Source organism: Acipenser ruthenus, chromosome 19 (assembly GCF_902713425.1).
Source record: "Acipenser ruthenus chromosome 19, fAciRut3.2 maternal haplotype, whole genome shotgun sequence".
NCBI classification, from domain to species: Eukaryota; Metazoa; Chordata; class Actinopteri; order Acipenseriformes; family Acipenseridae; genus Acipenser; species Acipenser ruthenus.
Window position 1 is genome coordinate 6,840,464 of NC_081207.1, and position 21,015 is coordinate 6,861,478.

General features: G+C 37.1%; 2 protein-coding genes across 4 annotated transcripts in view; one reads left to right on the plus strand and one right to left on the minus strand.

The window, feature by feature from the left end:
- Positions 1-7,071, minus strand: part of tbc1d16 (TBC1 domain family, member 16) — a 66,828-nt gene extending 59,757 nt beyond the window's left edge. The window contains exon 1 of one of the 2 annotated variants that reach the window (XM_034041069.3): positions 6,814-7,071. Coding sequence is in view for 1 of the 2 variants with exons in the window: in XM_034041068.3 (XP_033896959.2) it covers positions 6,787-6,795 (9 nt within the window). In the remaining variant the exon portion in view is untranslated. Of the gene's footprint in view, positions 1-6,786 lie in introns of both variants that reach the window. The other variant, XM_034041068.3, reaches the window with a different exon arrangement.
- A 1,570-nt stretch (positions 7,072-8,641) lies between these two features.
- Positions 8,642-20,921, plus strand: ccdc40 (coiled-coil domain containing 40). 2 transcript variants are annotated; one of them, XM_034040733.3, is made up of 20 exons: positions 8,642-8,707; positions 9,550-9,589; positions 9,689-9,832; positions 10,183-10,312; positions 10,968-11,167; positions 11,602-11,685; positions 12,206-12,425; positions 12,914-13,071; positions 13,453-13,575; positions 13,697-13,818; positions 14,022-14,265; positions 14,942-15,124; positions 16,053-16,298; positions 16,721-16,934; positions 17,504-17,673; positions 18,250-18,341; positions 18,878-18,998; positions 19,122-19,310; positions 19,629-19,787; positions 20,303-20,921. In XM_034040733.3, exons 1-20 carry the CDS (start codon positions 8,691-8,693, stop codon positions 20,549-20,551), a joined length of 3,105 nt encoding a protein of 1,034 aa, XP_033896624.3. In that variant the 5' UTR covers positions 8,642-8,690; the 3' UTR covers positions 20,552-20,921. The 2 variants fall into 2 exon arrangements, with proteins under 2 accessions (XP_033896624.3, XP_058848422.1); XM_058992439.1 differs by having other exon boundaries at positions 9,692-9,832.
- The last annotated feature ends 94 nt before the right edge of the window (positions 20,922-21,015 follow it).

Here is a 21,015-nt window from a genome sequence, read left to right on the forward strand (position 1 = left end):
ATCGCCTTAACCACTCGGCCATGACAGTTTTCTTAAAACATTAATAAATAAAAATAAGAATGAGGCTTACCATGTTTTGGGCATCTGGTTGTTCGGTGTCTCAGCAAAGTTTTGGAATGAGAGAGGATACTAGGGATATTCTGGGGATACCCTAATTTACGGGATTGGTTAAGACGGTTTGTGAACAGGATGGCTTGCAGTGGTGACGTCAGACCAGAAACACAGACTTAGGAAGTAGCGGGTGAAACTGAAGCGCAACGGCGTTCAGCGCTTTATTAAATAATAACAAAAACAAAAGATTTAAACAAAACAAACACCACAAAACAAAAAGGAGCGAAACAGAACAGAAACTAACAAGTATCGTGCTGGTTTTTAGCCAGCACGTATATAGCAATTGTTAACTCTCATTCTCGTTCTCCCACAGACTTACGTCTCTCCTCCGACTCAACCTGAGCACAGACAGCTACAGGCTTTTATATTCTGGCCGAGCTGTTTATTAATTATCCCATTACCCCTCGGCCATAGTCTGCACGAGTTTAATAAGGATGCGTGACTGTCAGCTAGTTACATAATCAGTACCTGATCAGTCACGCATCCTCACGAGGCTTTTAAAATATATACACAAAACAATAACAGATAATGGCGGCAGCTTTCATCCGCACCGCAAACAATAATAACACAAATAATAATAAAACAGTGCACAGTGGCGGGCCCTTTAGTAGGGTCGCTAAGAGCCTGTGGTGGCCTATGAGTGGCCAGGATGGTGCTGGCCCAAGGGGCCGGCCCTTGGGACGGTCTATGAGGGGGACAGGAAGGCGGAGTCCAAGGGACCGCTCCTAGGGGAAGGTTCCAAGCTAACTCCGAAACGTGCGCCCCCTCTCTCTCATTTGGAGCTATTTTCAGTCCAGTCCACAGAGGATCATGTCCAGTCCATAGAGGCTCCTTGGGACGGAGGCATAAAGGAACCTTTCTTGGACTCTCTTGAAGCTTTTCGCCAACGTCCACGGTTTCTTCAGCCTCTGAGGAGGTGTTAATGTGCATAGTTTTAAAGACTTTTATAAGTTTATCCATTTCCTGATCCTCAAGAACAGCTTTCTCAGAAAAGGAACTAACGTCAACCTGAGACATTGTGTGAAATGCTCTATTAACCAGACAGAATATTTTCCTCCTTTTATGAGCTCTGAAAACATGCCCAGACTTGCCCCTTTATAAAAACAAATCATAGTAACTGTCTTAACCAATCACGTAAATTAGGAGGGTCTTCAGACCTTCTCCAGAATATCCCCAGTATCCTCTCTCATTTCAAAACTTTGCTCAGACACAGAACAACCAGATAAGGTTCAGTAAGGCTCACTCTTATTTTTATATATCCTACCGGCAATAATTACTTTATTTAAGACTCTTTTCGGTTATATGTGCCTTGCATAAGTATTCACCCCTCTTGGACTTTTCCACATTTTGTAGTGTTACAACCTGGAATTAAAAGGGATTTAATTGGGATTTTTACAATTTGATTTACACAACATACTTAACACTTTGAAGGTGCAAAATATTTCTTATTGTGACACAAAAGTTAATTAAACAAAAAAAAAAGACATTTGTTGGTTGCATAAGTATTCACCCCTGAGTCAATATTTGGTAGAAGCACCTTTGGCAGCAATTACAGCTGTGAGTCTTTTTGGGTAAGTCTCTACCAGCTTTGTGCATCTGGATCCTGCAATTCTTCTTGGCAAAATTGCTCAAGCTCTGTCAAGTTCGATGGGGACCATTGGTGAACAGCAATTTTCAAGTCTTGCCACAGATTCTCAATCGGATTGAGGTCTGGGCTTTGACTGGGCCATTCTAAGACATTTAGGTTCTTGTTTTTAAACCACTCCAGTGTAGCTTTGGCTGTGTGTTTAGGGTCATTGTCCTGCTGGAAGGTGAACCTCCGCCCCAGTCCCAGGTCTCTTGCAGACAAACAGGTTTTCCTCTAGAATTTCCCTGTATTTGGCTCCATCCATTTTGCCCTCAATCCTGACCAGTTTCCCAGTCCCATTGGCCTCTTGGTTGCTTCTCTGACAAATGCCCTCCTTTACCTGGTCACTGAGTTTTGGTGGACAGCCTTCTCTAGGCAGAGTCACGGTTGTGCCATATTCTTTCCATTTTTTAATAATGGATTTAACGGTGCTCCGGGGATGTTCAAAGTTTGGGATATATTCTTTTATAACCCAACCCTGATTGGTGCATCTCCAGAACTTTATCCCAGACTTGTTTTGATAGCTCCTTGGTCTTCATGATGCTGTTTGTTTAGATATGCTCTCTAACAAACTCTGGGGCCTTCCAGAAACAGTTGTATTTAATCTGAGATCATGTGACACTTTAATTGCACACAGGTGGACTCCATTCAACTAATTATGTGACTTCTGAAGGCAATTGGTTGCACCAGAGCTTATTTAGGGGTGTCACAGCAAAGGGGGTGAATACTTATGCAATCAAGACTTTTCAGTTTTTTATTTGTAAATAATTTTTTATTTATTTAAAAATTATGGACTATTTTGTGTAGATCAGTGACAAAAAATCCTAATTAAATCGATTTTAATTCCAGGTTGTAACACTACAAAATGTGGAAAAGTCCAAGGGGGGTGAATACTTATGCAAGGCACTGTATATATATATTATATAATATATATATATATATATATATATATATATATATACAAAGTGCCTTGCAAAAGTATTCAGACCCCTGACCAATTCTCTCATATTACTGAATTACAAATGGTACATTGAATTTTCATTCTGTTTGATATTTTATTTTAAAACACTGAAACTCAAAATCAATTATTGTAAGGTGACATTGGTTTTATATTGGGAAATATTTTTAAGAAAAATAAAATCTACCAAATCTAGCAAGTTGCTGTACAGTATTGAAATCTTCCATCACGTTTTCTATTATTACAATGTACTGTACATGTACGGTGTAATGTACTGTATATTTAAGATTGTTTTATTAATGAACACTACATATGATCAGGCATATTTGTGGCATCAGCACTTCTCCTGTGTTTTAATGCTTCTTTTGGCAGGTTACTGATAAAATCAAGTCTGCTTATTGTCACAGGTTTTGCTCATTCTCTTTGAAGTGATATTTAAAGTGATTGACTGTATTTAAAACAGTCACTTGACTACTTATTTATTATGGTAATTTGTACTCTATGAAACCTATTTATATTGTCTTCTTGCACTCCACAGAGCGTCTGTTGCAATCTCTTTTTTTTGTTTCTTTTTTCAAAACAACCTACTATCGGATTTCACTAAATAATTAAATGCACAAACTGCACAATAGCTTTCTCTAATTATTAATTAAAGAGGATACACATATCCAACCCACAGGCCATTGCCTCAAGAAGGAAAGTCTGATAAGTTGCTGCCTAACCAAGGATCCCAACTCAGCCTGCTTTCACGTGCTGTAGTTGAATTATTCATGAAATCCTCTATTCTAAATACTAGGAGATCTGGCGTACATAAGCAATGACACTGGAAGAATGCAAATGCTTGTAAATAAACCCTGCACCTGCTCATTCAGTCATTCCATGCAGGATCAGCAGATGATTCTAATGTCACAATCGCAGTATGTGTTCAGGGTTTATCAATTAGCCTAATCCATTATGCTATAATCCAAGCTGCTTTATTTTCAGGGATATGGAGTTTTCGCTGCACCTATACAAACTGAAAAAGGCAGGTTTAAATGGCAATAACTTGTTAATTGTCTTAAACAACGGGCCCATAGTTCAACAATTTAGCTATTGCATGGGGTAGAGGATTCTGTAAAACTGTCTAAGGTATTGTATCTCAATCTCCTGCAGTACAACACATGTACACTATAAAGCTGAACTATGAAATGTGCTGAATGGTGCATAATGTGCATTAAATCATTTGATTTGTCATGCTTCCTTCCAAACCATACAGTATCTGAAAAGACCAATTGTGTTCTACATTTTAGAATTCATCTGTTTTCAAATTTCACCGTGTAAGGTCTATATGCAGTGAACTCTGAAGAAACAAATTTGGCAATGGGTAAATCATTGTAATTTTCAAATATGTCATGAAGGCAAGTATGACGAATCAGATGGTGTACAGGGATTGCATGCAAGTTGCACACATTACACAAGCCTCAGGGTGTATAGTACTGCAAGTGATTGAGACGCCAGACAGCTGTTAACGATAATTTAATTTCACTGTACTATAAAATGGGAAATGTAAACAGAAAAAGAAAAACCATCTACCTCTGGGGAGAGATTGCTATGTTGGTATTAAGATTTTTTTTTTTGGGGGGGGGGGGGGGGGGATTTTTCGTATGAAGTTAACAGTACAGTACATTCTGTATGCAAGAACCCTTTAGGCAAACCCTACTTTATTTTAAATACATAAAACACAGTAGGCATGCAAATTCACATTTCAAGACAGTTATGCACTATTGCTAAAGCGCTTTGCATGCAAATATACTGCACTGGAGGACAATGTTTTCAAGTGCAGACTAACAGCAGCTGGTTTGCTTACAGTGGACCTAGCTGTAGCTGAAAGCATGAACCGTTTCAATTAAACTAGGAGGGGTATCAAAACATACAGCTAACATGTTGATATATGAGTGTTTTATACAGCAACATTTTAGATTTACAATAATATATAAAATGCAAACTCTGTAAACGCCCATTCTTGAAAAGACTGTGATGACAATTAAAAGACAAGGTTCAGCATATTGATGTTGTTTAATGAGCAGAAAACTACTGAATCAGTGTACTATTTAGTTGACTTTCAATTTAATTAACTCTTTTTTTCCATTAGTGATATACATTTTTTGTATGACCCTGTAAGAACTCCCCGATGATCAGCACGACCCTAAAAAGATTGGACCGATCTCCTCTAAACTAAGTTAATACCTGAACATTTGTATTGGACTAATTCTAAAGCTCTATGACGTTACCTAATGCAGGAACGGAAATAAGAAATAGCAGTTTCACCAGTCCATGTTTTTGCTTAGTCGCAGTGTATAGGCAACAAGCTCAGGTGTGTCTTATTAAACTCATTGTAAAACCAGGAATTATTTTTTTTATAGTATTCAATACATTGTTGTGCATTTTGTAGTACAAGAAATAGGCTGCATAAAAAAGAAACCCGAAAACACTTTAAATAAATATTACAAACTGCGAACTACAAATGACGCTACAAACCCAATCTGACAGTCTATTGCATTTTAGCGAGTCAACTAGTAGTTTGTTGTGTACAGCTTTTACAAACCTCAGTTTATTTATTCTGTATTTGTTTTTTTAAATCATCTACTTTACTACTGTTTCATATAAAACTGCTGTAGTAACTACAAAGACCTCCTAGTATTTGCATAGCAACTGCCTGCTGCTGGGAAGCAGATCAAATTGCAAATTAGACTCTCCAAAGCTATTAACTGTTTAGAGCCAATGGGTACTCAGCTCACTGCTACAGTAAGAGTGCACAGAAACATGCACAGAAGCAAAGAGTAAATCACTAGGCGAAACTAAAGGTGTTATTCACTGGATTAATACAAGTGAATTAAACACACACACACACACACACACACACACTATCCCCTTGAGCATGGATGTGCTCAAATAGAAAATGTAATACTTGAACATATTATTAACACACTTGCTTAACACTTGATTAATTTAACAGCAACACAGCAACGTTTCAATGGCCCAGTGGGTAAAAATAATGTAGGATGACTACATGAAACTGTATGCTACATAAAATGATTCCTGAATATCTCAATGCATATAAAGCATAACAAGAAATAACCACTATGAACACATTTATTTAGCGCATCTTTTTATGGATACAAATCAAATTTCAGAACTGCTTCCACCCCAAACCTCACAAAAGGCAATTCCCGTGTTTAAACGGGTATGTGGAAATAGATACTGCATCTGGATATTGCTTTACTATAAACTACCAAATGGTGATCTAGACAGAGACTAATTTGCATAATTTCTAAGTCATACATACGTGGAATACCACTGTTCATGGTTTGAGACTTTTGTTCTTAATTTGTTGCCCAATATTAATAAATGACTGTTTTTGAGAATCTTTAGCATGTGTAATGAAATCATTCAGAAGTTAATTTCAATATAATCTCGCAGTTAGTAACAATGACAACCGCAAATTAGTGTTCTCCCTGAAAATAATTATATTCAAGCCCATATTATTAGTTAGTTTATTTTTTTTTTCCTACCCTGCGTATATTCTCTTCTCTGTTAGTAAATAGAATGTAAACTACTTGAATGGCATCATAAAATAAACTAATCAATATATTGATTATTCTCTCTTGTTGAAACATGCAAACTGATTAATATCAAGTTACGGACAGCAACGAATATCAGACCAGCCTTGTCCTTACCATCTGAACCTCAAAATCATAACCTCAAAAGCTTTGGACAATGTTTACTTTTTAATTATAGTTTTTTTGTTTGTTTTTTTTTCTTAATTAGCGTGTTTTTCTTGTAATAAATTATTCTACTACATTACAGTAACACTAGTAGTGAGCTAGCGTTTTCATTCTATCTATAAATAATGTCAGGTTTTAGTCATCATCATCATCCCTATATACATACCGCATGCGTTTTATTTACCTGATACAGCTGCATTTCGTTCAAACCTTATCCTCAGCATGTTATATATAGCGAAATTACCAATATGGCAATAGTGTAAGATAATACATATGAGACACTCTACAACCTGGCTATTGTACAAAATCAGACTGAGGTAGCATACCTGGGTCATTCAAATGGTCATTCTTACCCCACGGTTTTTCCAGTCAGTGACGTTCTCCCATGTTGTCTAGGATCGTAAACAAACACCTTTTTTTTGTTTTTTAACGTCGGTCTTTTTTATTTTTGTATTTATTATTCTGTTTTGTCTTCGGTTCTGTAGCCTCTGACACGTTGGTTTTTAATATTTAACCCAGCCCCCTCTCGGCTGCTTCCGGGATGACAATCCTCTTCCTTATCAACAACGAGTGAAAAGTGAGAACAAGAGGCAACGCGGAGGACTGGAGTCTCTACACTTATGTGTTAACATTTTTGAAGTGCAGCCAAACCACAGCATTTTAACCACCCACAACTGCTCAACTGAAACCATGTTGGTATAAATATCAGTAAGCATTAAGCCACCTGTCACACTTATTCTTAAAATCAACCTTATTTCTCAGGAACAAAAACATGACTATACTCTCTTTTTTCTTCTTCATGGCATCCATAGGATATTAAAGCATTTTTAACTGAAGCTAGCTGGTAGAACTATTGATACCCTACATCCCCAGACGTCACAGAAGGTTATCTAATACAGCTTGAGTTGACTTCATACATCAGCTGCATGACCACTGACTCTGTTTGCCTTTTTGTTACACCCCTGTGAACGCCTTTCTTAAAAAAAAAAAACCCACAAACACACACACACACATTACCCTTCCATCAAGTATTGGGACACAGGTTTCAGTGTTAACCCCACCAGTTTAAAAATAAAATTCAGAAGCGCCGCCACAATGTGGTTCTATGCAGCCCAGAAATATGACTACGTTTCCCCATAGTTTAGCCTTCTGTGCTTCATCAAAAGCAGTTGCGCTTGACTTGCAGTTATTTGAATTTTTTCAAGGTAGTTTTGTCTGCAGACACACAAGCTCCTCTGTCACTGTCGCAGAGGAGGTGAACACTACATGTAAGCTTTATTTTTGCTCTGTGAAAATGAAATAATATTTTAGGTGTTTGGGATACTGATAACATTTTACAAGCTAATGTTTTCTCTATGGGCTTGTGAAGTCAATACTAAAATAAGGTGTGTAAAAATATATATATATTTTTAAAACCTGGGACCAAAAATGATTCGATCTTGTGCTTATCTAAAGATACACAAGCATGACATCAAAAAGAACTGGGGAAAGAAAACCTAAGTAGCCCACAAGAATGGAAAACAGTAGCAGATTGAAAGATGAGAGGAAACTGTGGAGACAAGACAATGAGGCACTTTTAGGACTGAATGAAACAGCTTGATTGTACGGAAAACATGGACATCCTGAAGCTGGCTTGGGAAAGGGGAATTCATTGTAACACTTGGCCATTTCCTGGCGTCTTTATCTTGGCAATGTTAAAAGTAGTATAATAAATCTAGCCTACAGGGGTTGGACAACAATTGGAAACACCCTGCAATACAGCACATAACTGTACAAGTATGTGTGTGTGTGTATGTGCATGTAGATTAGTGACATTTCACAGACTTCAGACTCCTACCCCCTGAATAAATTAGAAACAATAATCATTAAAGAATGTATTTATCATTTAGAGCCCTATTGTATATTCATATTTATAGGATTGTGTTTTATTTTGGTGATACTTGCATATTTGTATACTTACACAAAGCCGTGATTATAGGAATTATAGTTTTCCTGAAGGAGTCATGTACCCCAAATAATACACAATTCTAAATAATATACTATATGAGTCTTAAATTAGTTCAGCTGTGCTGATGGGAGTGCAAAAATGACTACAATTAAAATCTGCAGCTTAAAAAAATGTTTTTTTAAAATGGTACAGTCCACCAAAACAATCACCACCCCTCTTGGTAAATACTTAGTTAGAACGGGTGCTGGGCGGAAGTTGACATTGTTTCCTAGCAACGGGAGAATGGCAGACAAACACAGGTAGCAATGAACTGAAATCTAATTTATTATAAAATGTTTTGTTATTTTTAATTAGTTTATTTAGTATTAAACATACACATTACTTTCAACAACTTCTGTAGTTTTAGAAAATAAAATATGTTATGATTTAGTGTCTGGTTACTACGCAGTGCCTAGTAAATAACGGAACAGTTTAAAATATATTAGATTTTTTTTGCAGGTAGCTTAGAAAATTAAATGGAGTTAAAGTCAATATAAAAATACTAATAACCCTTTCATATTTTTTTAAAATTAGCTGAAGAAAGTATTTTTGGACACATACTAAATATATTATTTATTTAATTTAATTTTTCTATTTTTTTCCATTGCTTTATATGGGGGAGAAATGGCATGCTCTTGAGGCTGTCACGCATTTGCGTTTTCCACATGTCCCCATATAAAGACCAGAAGAGAGTTTTTTTTTTGTTTTTTTTTAATCCGTCCAATATGGGGTCGCCATGCCTGAAAGGCTTAAAAGTGTTAAACATGATTAGTTTGTAATAAACTATTTGCATTTATATTTTAAAAGATAATAATACAGCAGTCATGGCAGTCGGTAGTGGAAGTATGTGTAGACTAGAAACTGACATAGCGTTTATTATTATTATTATTATTATTATTATTAATAATAATAATAATAATAATAATAATAATAATAATAATACTTTCCAAAGATAAACATTGAAATTGGTCTTTGTGCATATTATTTTGTATAAAGGAACATGAATTCATAAAAATGTAAAAGTTTGTTAGTTTTTGTAGTAAAGGTATGTTAAGACTTAATGTATAATTTTAATCATGCACTTATAATCTTTTTCTTCCAGCCCTAGGTCTAAAGATGGATTGCTTGAAGGTGAACAGAAGGTAGGTACTAACAATGGGAGAATTCTAAACTCCGGCTCACAACAATGTATACTATCTCATTAAAATTCATGTTTGAATGTGGTGTTTTGTCCGTGATAGCAGGTGGAACCAACAAAAACAGATGAAAAGAAGACATTTGAAGAAGGCGGTGAGAAAGAACAAGAGGAGATTCCTACTGCTGGAACCAGGCCCATGGGAGTCACAGATGCGGTTTCTGAAATGACAGGGCCAGCGCTTAGAAAGGTAGTCATGAGGGATAGTTCAGGGTTGTGATCTTTCACTCCTAATAGGTAATATTCAATTTATTTTATGAGTTAGTAAAACAACGTCAACTTTATATTGCCTTTCACAAGGTGGGTCACAAGCACTTTAAGGCAACTTAATGGTTTTAGAAATTCTAGCTTAAAGCTTGCTTGAATAAGTACTGAAGTGAGATTGTTTTTTAGCTTAATCTTTTCATTTTTCCCCCTACTTCTAACACTTACTGAGTTACTAACCAAAAATGGTCAACATTTTTGATGATTGAAAACTGAAAACAAATACAATTTTAATGAACAAACAACTTACCTGGACTCCCCCCTCCCCCAATTCAGATGGAATTAGAGGACTTCGAAGCTGAGAAAAAAGAGACCAATAAACCCAACATGGATACTCATCCTGCATCAGGGGCGACCAGTCCCAGATCAAAGCAGTCAGTACACAGTCTCCAACTGAGAGACTCAGGTAAACACTGTAAGACAGGGTGTTATTCCACTCCAGGTTTAACAGGTACAATGAGATTATGAACTACTTCAGGGTTTGGATGGAGGTTTAATTGGTTTATAAACAATTTAGAACAGGGTTGGGACAAATACCAAAACTGGAAGGGCCAACGTTGGCTACCTCTGCTATAAGGAATGACCAACAGTAATCCTTAAGTGCAGTCACAACATTGTACACTGTAAATCTCAGTAAGTAATGTTTATTGTGATATCAGTTCAAAAACAAGGGGACACATGAAAACAAGCACTAAATAGAGGATCAAGAAGTACTGCTGAATTGCACACGAATGGTAACATTGAATCGGTTATCAGGCAAAGCCATAGATAGTATTAATAAGTTCTTCGCACACGTTTCCATAATGTCCCATGCATGTTTAATAGGATTCAAGTCTGGTGCTCTATCCTTCTTCCTCCAGATACTAGTGGATGTCCCAGCATCATCACCTGTAAGCACAAATACATTCTATTACATATGGGAAGAGTATTTTGTCCCTTACTGCAGGCAGACCACCATTGTCGATTACATACAATGCTTATGTCTGTCCAAATAAATTGAGATGATCCTTGAAAAATGGCAGGTTTGTTTAGTTTTTCTGGTTGTAACATTTGCTTCCTAGGAGAGACAGGAGTGGTTACTTCACCCATGCAAGATGACTCCGCATTCCACTTCTCTGGGCAGCTTTCAAGGGACGCGGGCAGTGAGGAAGAGGAGCCTTCTGAGGATGAAGAGGAGCAGTATGAGGCCCACGCTGCTGAGACAGAAGAGAGCGAGGAGGAGGAGGAGGACACAGAACTGGTGGTCATGGACCCCAATCATGTAAGTGGGTTGCTATTTATACATTTTCCAATAAATATTTTACCAGGCAGGAAACTAGGGGCATAGTAAGTAATGATATAGCGATAATGATATAATGACGTTATGATTCCTAGATGTGCTTTTCTTTTATGTCAAACTGTACTGAAGATTACCTGTAGTCTGTGATGTAGTTTGTTTAAGTTTGTTTTCCATCAGTAATAGTTACAGGCTCAAAGACGGTTAAGTTAACTTTCCAATTTAGTTGAAATTAATACCTGTGAATGTCACTATATAACTTTGAAAGGGTTCGGATTTCACACTGAAAGAATTAGCTAGGGCTTTTTGTGGGTTGTTAGTATATTGAATTGCATCAGGATTCACTGTCTTTTTTCCTAGTACTCCTATACTGCAAGTACTAATGTACTTAATTTTTTTTCTTTGTCCTGTAATTACAGCCCCTGATGAAGAGATTCCAGTCTGCTTTAAAGAACCACCTCACCAGACAGTTAGAAAAGCTAAACCTGAACCTCAGGGAGGAGGTACAGTTTGTTTTTTTACCATATAACTTACATGGTTAAATGTAACCAGGTATCCTTTTCTATAAGTTATATAAACAAAGTTTCCTCTTGTCTTTGTGTCTTGTTGTGCTCGTGACCATATTGAGTGTTTCTAATTTGAATTTCTGCTCTCAATCAAAATGTATGTAGTATTAATCCTTTCCTCTCTTTTAGTTGTAAAGAAAGCTATATTACTTTCCTGGAAAGACTCCAAGCCACCTGCTTTACAACTATGGAATAATTTATTGTTAGATAATATAAACCAAGAAAAAATCTCCTATTCTTACTATAATATATTTATTGCATTTATGTATTTATTGTACAGTTTTTAAAATGAATAAAAATATATAATTACAATATACATATATATATATATATATATATATATATATATATATATATATATATATATATATATATATATATATTGTTTTGTGAAAGTGTAAATGGACTTCAGAGTTTGAAAAATGTGTATATGAATGAATGGCCTTGTCATGCACAGCTGGGGTTGATGAAGAAGCACACGTCCGAGCGTGAGGAGCTGGGAATGATGCTGTATGGAGTGCAGCAGGAGCTGGCTCGCATGCAGATGGGGCTGGAGAAACAACACGACCAGAACACACAGGCCGCCACGATGCGCAAGAGAGTGGAGGACGAGCTGGAGAACACCAGGCAGCTCTTCAAGAGAATGCAGCAGAACGCCAACGACGAACGCTCAAAAGGTTTTTAAAACACATTTAAAGCTTTCAGCTGCTTCTCTTTTGATGAGACAATGGCTTTAAACCGAGCTCTCTTGTCTTCCAGACTTTAGCTCATTTTAAAGACTTTTAGTCCTTTAGATTGTAAGCTGGTTAACTAAAAAACAAACTAATTAATGTAGTAAATCTTACCTTTAAGGCATGGCTATTTACTCTACTTGTCTCAATTATTTTACTTGCAAAGGCTGCTGGGAGAGTTCCCAATAAATCTACCTCTCAGAAGCCTTTAGAGCTCCCTTCTAATCACTGTCTCCTGTGAGCCACATGATAATTCTCCCAGGATTCCAGCAACTATCAATGCATAAGAGATACGGAAGACTTAAAATACATCATTATTCTGTATGCTGAAGTTCAGATATCATGTATTATTAGTTGATGTAGCTTGTCAAAGTGTTTAACAAATGTATTTCTGTAACATAGCTTATCGTACCCCTTTTGTCACTGGATTGCAGTGTCAAAGCTGCAGACAGAGGTTGACAACCTGGCATTGCGTCTCTTCTACATGCAGAATGTAAACGAGGATGTGCGCTCCGACATCTCTCTCATGAAACATGCCACGCAGAAAGCCGAGACAGAAAAAGCACAAGTGGAAGACCAGAAAATGAAGCAGGTAAATCTGTCTTTAGTGCAAAATGGTACTACTGTCTAAATATTTTTCTGTTCAGCTTAGCAGAAGCAAGCAAACACAATTTAATGTTAACTGAACACCAGTGTCATTGGTAAACTGCTGCCTTTTATTTTCAGCAAAGCATATTTTTCTGCCCGTCTTGAACTGCTTAGTTTAACTTACTTTGAGCTGGTGGGGAATCTGTAAAAGAGGCTGCAGCCAGCTGAATACTCACAGTATCCACATGTGTAAAAAAAAAATTACCTGAGTTTTTTATTTGTTTTTGTTGCTCCTAATCATTCTTCTTGCCTAAAACGCCCCAGCTACAATCCCTGCACATTCTAGGCAACATCCCATCCACCTGTTTATTTTGTTATTGTTCAGGACCTGTTTGTGGACCGACTGACGAAAGAGGTGGATAAGCTGCGGGAAATGATTGCTATATACGAGGTCCAGACAGTGGCGCAGGCTGAAGAAACTAAAGCAGCAAAAGAGGCTCTATCAGAGGTAAGGTTCCTGACCATTTTTTCTTGCTTTTCACTTTTCGATACAGCTAGTCTCATGGCAAGTCACAATTAAAAATAAGAAAACACTCCCTGGCCTGGCTCACCTGGCGGTTATGTTTCAGGCTCATATGGAGATTGAGGCTATCGCCATCGAGAAGAAGCAGCTCTTTCAGCAGTGGAACAGCAGCCTGATTGGGATGAGACGGCGGGATGAGGCCTATACAGCCATGCAGGAAGCATTGAGGTAAAGAAAATAAAAAACGCTGAAAAAGACAATTGACTAGATATATGATATAGATGAGCTTCAAGGTAAAATGTTTGGTGGCAGAAAAATGGGCTAATGGTGGCTGTGAGGTTTTACAGTAAGGAATTATAGATGACAAAGTGTTATTTCACCTATTGCTTAATATGTAATCATCACTTTGTTCGCCCCTGTTGTGTTGACAGGCAGTCCAAGCAGCTGGTCCAGTCATTGGACACAGAGATTGAGGGCTATAAGAAGTCCATCACAAAGGAGGAGGAGCAGAATGAGCAGCTGACAGTCATCCTGAACCGTGCAGAGTATGATGCCAACATGTCGAAGAAGCTCATCTCACAGTGTCTGGCCAGGCAGGAGGCATTGAAGGCAGAGTACAGCACCTACACACGCACACTGAATGAGACCGAAAAGGCTCTAATCAGGGTCAATATGGTAAGAGATTTGTATATGATTTTTTGGTGCTAGTTCCAAATGTACACATTCAAACGCAATCCCAATATTAAATACATAAATACTGATCTGTTGTTTTAACATTAAGATGCAGCATGTATGTTAAATGAAAAACTTACAATAGAAACAATGGAAATACTGGATACTGTTACTTACACAACATCCAATGCCAAAACTTTGTAACAATTAATTTCAAAATATTAAAAAGAAAACAAATAACACTAATACAAATAACAAAATAACACTAGAAGGGTATTCACCGCAACTGCTTGTTATTTCATTTGAACCCACTGTATCAGTTCTCATGAAAGGGGACACAAAGCTAAAGTTTTGTTTTGCAGTGATGGTCAAAAATGTTTTAAAAAGAAGAAATATTGAGGACATTAGACATACATTTTATTAAAGGCTAGCAACTGTCCTTGCCGGAGGAGTACTTTGGATGGTAAAGGCAAAACAAATCACAAGCAGAACTAAATATCAGCTACATACAAAATCATTTTTAGTTCATAAAGGAATATTGTGATTGACATATTTTGTTGATACCTTTTAAGTGTATTTCATACTAATGTTATGATTTACAATAATAAATATGATGGTTTTCATCTGTTTTATTTATTTATTTATCTGTTATTTAACTCTCATCCATTTTTCTCCCCAGGACCATGCAAAGAAGTTCAGTGAGCTGACTCTCCTGAGGACACTGATAGAGAAGGAGTGTGCCACCAAATTAGAGCTGGGGGACAAGATCTTGCACAAGATGCAGGAACAAATGACACTGGACAAATCAGCAAAATATGCCCGCCGCCAGACTGAGAAACTCGCATCACGCAAACGAGCGCTGGTATGGTACAAGAAGCACATTATTTATTAAATGTATTTGCAGTGCTTGGCAAGCCCTTATGCTCCTTTAGCGTAACAGTGTTGAGGGCTTTGTGATTTCATTTTTTGTTTGCTGTCTACACCTAGTCTTGAGAACATTTATCTCTGCTCTCCAAACTTTGTTGCTTTTAGAGTTGATCGTGGGGAATAATCCATAATCAGTGACCAAGCAAGATTGAATTCTTCTGTCGTTTCATCTTTGAAGAAGAAAAAAATCAAATGTTTGCTGTTATAACATAGCATCTCAGTCTAGACCCTGACTACATTAGCTACTGTGTGTCAAAATTCAAATACTATAGTGATCAAGATGTATTTATTTCTACACATCCTTGTTACATCTTAATCCTAGCTTCAATGACTGCAATGCGACATTAGATTTAATGTTGCAACATAGGACAAGGTTCCCAATTTGGTATGACACTTATTGGCTAATTTTGGGTTATTTTTTAATGTAAGCTTTGTAGTTCTGTAGAATTACCTATTATTTCACAGAAAAATCTAACAATGTCATAGCAAATACCACAAGATACATTTGTTTTATATATAGATTTTAAAAAGAAGTCAGGAAAAATTCTTATTATAAATAATCAAGATTTGGATATGTCTGTATACATAAATAATGGGGGAAGGGATGTCCTAGATAAAGCACTGGTTTTGATTAGGTTTATGCTACAGTTGACTTGAAAGAAGAGTGCATATATACTGTCTTTGTAAGGCAGAACTTTTAAAGATAAATAAGTTTCTGAATTTGACGCAAATGCTGGTTGACCTGAAAATACCCATGAGGTAAGACTATTTTAATGGACATACGGTACTGACATTATAACAAACAAATACACTCAACTTAAGTACGTTTTTATTAGTAAACCTCTATTTCTGTTTGTTTGCAGGAATTACAGCTTACGAAACTGGAGAATGATCTTGGCCAGGTTACCCTGGAGACCAACAACTCAAACATACGGCTGAGCTCTCTGCAAAAGACACTGGCCACACTGGATGAAGAGATGCACCACAAACATGAGCTGATCTCCCGCAGCGAGTCCGAGATTGCCAAGTGCTGTAGAGTGATCGAGCGCAAGCAGAGCACCATCAACCTCTACAACAAGAAGATCGATAACATCCACGCCAAGACTGGGGTAGGACTCCTATGACTGACAGAAAGCAACGTTAGAAATGAGGAATTTGAGACTGGAACAAGTACTTCTACTGCATTAGTAAATAATGTCGACTCCCCAGTTCTGAACAACTGTAATTGACCCCAGTACCAACGATGTAATATTATTACTGTTTGGCTTTGAATATAATGGGAATAATCCTAATCATGATTTTAATCTGTCATTTCTGAATTCAAACAAACTTACTATCTACATATATACTATGTGCATACCGTGTCTAAGTGCTATCCTAATACTTTTTGGTTGGCAATTTATAATACACTGTCAATCACTAGTCACAAAACTGCATGGTTTAGCACATATTAACACAGCTGCCCTTAACTGATACACCATGTCAGTGTACCTGCTCCCAAGCTAAATGGTAGTGTTCCTTTTTTCAACAGGGAGAAGAGCTAGGGCCCCTGGCGATCCAGATCAAGAATCTGAGTAAAGAGATTGAACAACAGAGCTCAGAGATTTCATCCATGCAGCAGTATTGGCTGCGACAACAGAATGAACTTGTCTTCCTTACCAAGGAAAGGGAGGAGCAGGCTGTCTCAGTGGAAACCTTGAAGAAACATCTCACCATTCTACAGCAGAAGAAAGTACGCACCGAGAGTAAGTGCAAAAACCTTACCTTCTTTTTAGAACTTAGGTAGGCAGAGTGTCCATTAATCAAATGTGTGGGCTGGGTAAAGAGATTTGCATCAAAACACATGCATCTAGCTAGCCAGTACTGAAACACAAAATGATTTGCGTGCCACATTGCAGCTAGATAGGTGTAGTGGTAAAAGAAAGGTTCAGTTTTAAAGATTTATATGTATATTTTTTTTAGGCTGTGGTCTTATTTACAGGAGGTTCTGGCAACAAACACAAGCAGACAGCCACGTCATAAACAAGCACACAAAGACATAAAACCACAAAGTTATTGGAGCATACCCTTAAAATCCCAAATATAGATTTTTATAAAAAAAAACAAAAAACTTTAAAACAAAATCAAAATCTCGGTATGAACTGCTTTGAAAATTGTTCCATGTAGATTGTTGCTGATACGTGAAGAATACTTAACCAGGTGGCTTGCAGATTTTAAGAAAAGTTCAACTGAAGCACATACAAGATTGCAGGGTGCAACAGTTACATATTAGGAGACCTACTAGATAGCCTCTTGACTCCCTGTTTCTCTGTAGATGAGATTCAACAGGAGATGAATGAGCAGAAAGATATTGAAAGGCACATGAAGAACCTCTCCAATGATATGTTGAAACTCAACATGATCCTGAGCAAGAACAACAGTCTGAAGGAGGCACTGCAGCAGGGCAACAGCCTGATGGAAACCGAGTTTGTGCACAAGCTGAAGGTAAGCCCGCTAAACGGGGAGTTCAATTCAAATACATTGGTTAGAGCTATAACCAGATCACAAGGGTAATTATCTGTCTTCCAAAACTATTTTTTCTTACATTTCAATTTTAAATATCAATATTAATTTTTTTTTTTTAAATATTATTTTGGTACTATTAATGAAATATAGAATTGGGCCAAGATCAAATACAATTTTATATTTTTCACTGTGATAGGTACATTTTGAGAAGAACATTACCGTGAGTCCCTCTTTAAAAACTATACTGGTGAAAATAAAGAGGGCTTTCAACAGTTAAAGCCTTTCACCATCAAAATAATTAATGCATTCAGTTAAAAGCTCATGTATTTATGCATGGAGTAAAAACTCTAATTAAGTAGAAAATGTTAGGCATCTAAGATAGGTGACTGAATGCTAGAATCTTGAAGTAATCTCTTTGAAAGGAATGCTGTATAGCCTAATGGGATCACTCAGAAAAATAAATATCCAATGTGTTACTTTAATAGCTACAATTGTACTGGCCATAGATATTCAAGATGGATAAATCTGTTTCTTTTGTGTCTCTCCTAAATGGAGGAAGCAGAGCGGGAATCAATTGAGATGCAGATGAAACTGGAGCGCCTGCAAGAGGAGAAGGAGAGACTGCTGAACAGCCTTGTGGAAGCAGAGTGAGTCACAATAGGATTAGGAGCCCCAAAGCCTACTGCAGCTGGGCTCTTACAACAATAGAGTACACTTACAATTTACGTTTAAAAAAGCACTTATGGATATGAAGTGCAATTAAAATTGATAAATAACAGCAAAACAATCTATTAATACTTGTTGGATCAAAGACTTCCTTGCATTAGTACATTTTAATTCAACAGTAATGCCTACAAGCAATTAAAGAAATTATATAAATAAAATACCATACATCGGCGGTAATGAATATTATGTCACCTGTTGAGTCATTCGTAAAATGTTTTACCATCAAGAAATGTAAAACAATCTTTTAGTGAAAAGCAAAAAAAATGAAACACAATTAATTGCATTTGCCTTACGATACCCACCATTTAAAAATCTGGAAAAATCTTAAAAACTGTCCAATAATGTGAATTAATAAGGTACAAAATTGAAATCCAGGAACCCATGGAAATGTGAATTAAGAAAGTGAACTTGTTGCATTAGTTTAAGATGGTTTAGTGCAAATGCTGTTTGTTGATAGGCGTCAGATTATGCTGTGGGAGAAGAAAACACAGCTGGGGAAAGAGACTCGAGATGCTGTGGATTCAGACATTGGGAAAGGCGAGATGCGCTCCATGAGGGCAGAGATACACAGGATGGAGGTGGCTTACTTTTCTACTGCTTTTATTTTATTGATTCTTTTTTAAACTCAGGGTTCTGTTTCATCTGGGACGAGTGTCTAGTAAATAAGTAACACTGAAGCCCCACGTGTACTGTATGTGCAGGTTCGTTATGGGCAGCTAATGAAACAGCAGGAGAAGCTGATAAGAGAGATGGAGGCAGTGGTGGCACGTAGGGAGACCATTGTCACACGTGGGGAGGCTCAGAACAAGATGGAGAAGAAGCAGCCCACACACAGTGAGTTCCACAACAAAATGCAGGCTCTCCAGAAGAAGATAGAAGAAACACAGAAGGTAAGGAGTCGGGACTGGCAGTGGAGCACACTTTCCATTGGCAAAAATGAATGGTTTGATTTTATAGAACCATAGAGCCACTAACCAAGTAGCAAAACAAATAAAAACTAGGTGTTTTTGGTAATGTTAGCATGATGTCATTATCTTTTTAATTATAACAGTTTTCCCTCAAAGAACTTTAGCTCTTCACCCCAGTGTGGTAGCAGGATTTCCTTGGAAATAAACCTGAATGCTCAAAAATCTACAGAGTAATATTTCAATATAGAGTTTGTGCGTTCTAGATATTCAGGTAAGATGATCCTCTGCTCTGTTTTCCAGCAAGCAAGGGAGTGTAATGGGGTGATCCAGGAGCTGCAGGACACACAGAAATCATTGAGCAGTACTCTGGATGAAAAACACAAGCTGGTCACCGAGTCACAGGCTACTACTGACATGATGACACAGGAGCTCAAGCAACTGCAAGACAAGAAAGAGAGGGTCAGCATTACCCATTGCAACACAATGTATAAAACAATCAGGCTGTTTTTAAGTGACTTAACACCCCTGATGTAGTGGGCATTACCACTTGACATTGACCACGGAAATACATTTCAGATCTGTAGATGTGTAATATGTTATCAGTAGAACAAAAACATGTTAAAAAGGAAGCCTTTTTTATGTTAAAATGTTTGCTTTGCTTCGCTGAAATATAGTTATGGCAGATCACATTAATTTTCACTGATAGTAGCAGGAGCTTGCCTCTTTGGTTCACAGAGTGTGAAAAGAATGCATCAAAGTGATCTTGTAAAACTATGAGAACCAGTAAGCTCTGGCTTATTAGGAATTAGTTAGATATGCACAGACGGGTAAAACTCGGAGAATGCATTGAACATCAATATTTGTTGTATGAAATTGAGCATGATTGTGGGACACCACAGCTTTAAAAAAAAATAAACTGTAAGAAATAGTTAATCTATCCATTAAAAACTTTTTTTTTTTTTTTTTTTTTTTAGAACTTCTCACGGTTCTTGGCATTCCAGACCCGTTTAAAACACTTCCAGTCGGTCAAGGATGGCACTTACTCCCCTTTGGTCAAGACAGAAGCATTGGAAAGTGAGATCCAGAAACAGGAGGATCGCATCCATGCTGTGAGCACCATCATCGACCGCATCTGCCATGAGTACCCCCAGCACCAGGGGGCGCTGCGCAAAGTCAGCCTGGCCCTGGCAGGGAGAATGCAGGCTCCAGACGAGATAGCCTGAGGCAAGATCATTTCTAGGTTTTTGCTTCAGTGTTGTTCCCAAAAGAAAATGTTAACATTACATCTTTATCTTATCGAAACCCTTAAATACAACATTTTTGCACACTTTAGTTGGTTTTGTTGAGTACCAGTCTGTTTTTTCCATTTGGGGAAAACTTTGTGAAACACTGTGCACTAGAGCAAAACCAGAAGTAAAACTCAGGTGTCCGAAACAGGGAGAACCATGTGATTTTATTTATTTCTAAACACTTTACTTTGAATTGTAATCTGTAACCTATTATACTCACTACAGAGTAATGAATGTTGATTGTACGATCTGTTCAAGAATAAATTGTTACATGCAATAAATAAAAATAAACAAAAAATAAAAAGTTTGTATTTTATATGTGCCATTTTTCTTCATATAGCATTTTTTTGCAGAACAAAACTTCCCTTTTAACAAATATAATCAGCTTTTAAGAAAAA

What these genes read in the sequence shown, in the direction of transcription:
- ccdc40 (XM_034040733.3), top strand. An exon ending in CAACGACGAACGCTCAAAAG is followed by an intron (nt 12,426 to 12,913) that starts GTTTTTAAAACA and finishes ACTGGATTGCAG; the next exon opens with TGTCAAAGCTGCAGACAGAG. An exon ending in GAAGAAAGTACGCACCGAGA is followed by an intron (nt 16,935 to 17,503) that starts GTAAGTGCAAAA and finishes GTTTCTCTGTAG; the next exon opens with ATGAGATTCAACAGGAGATG.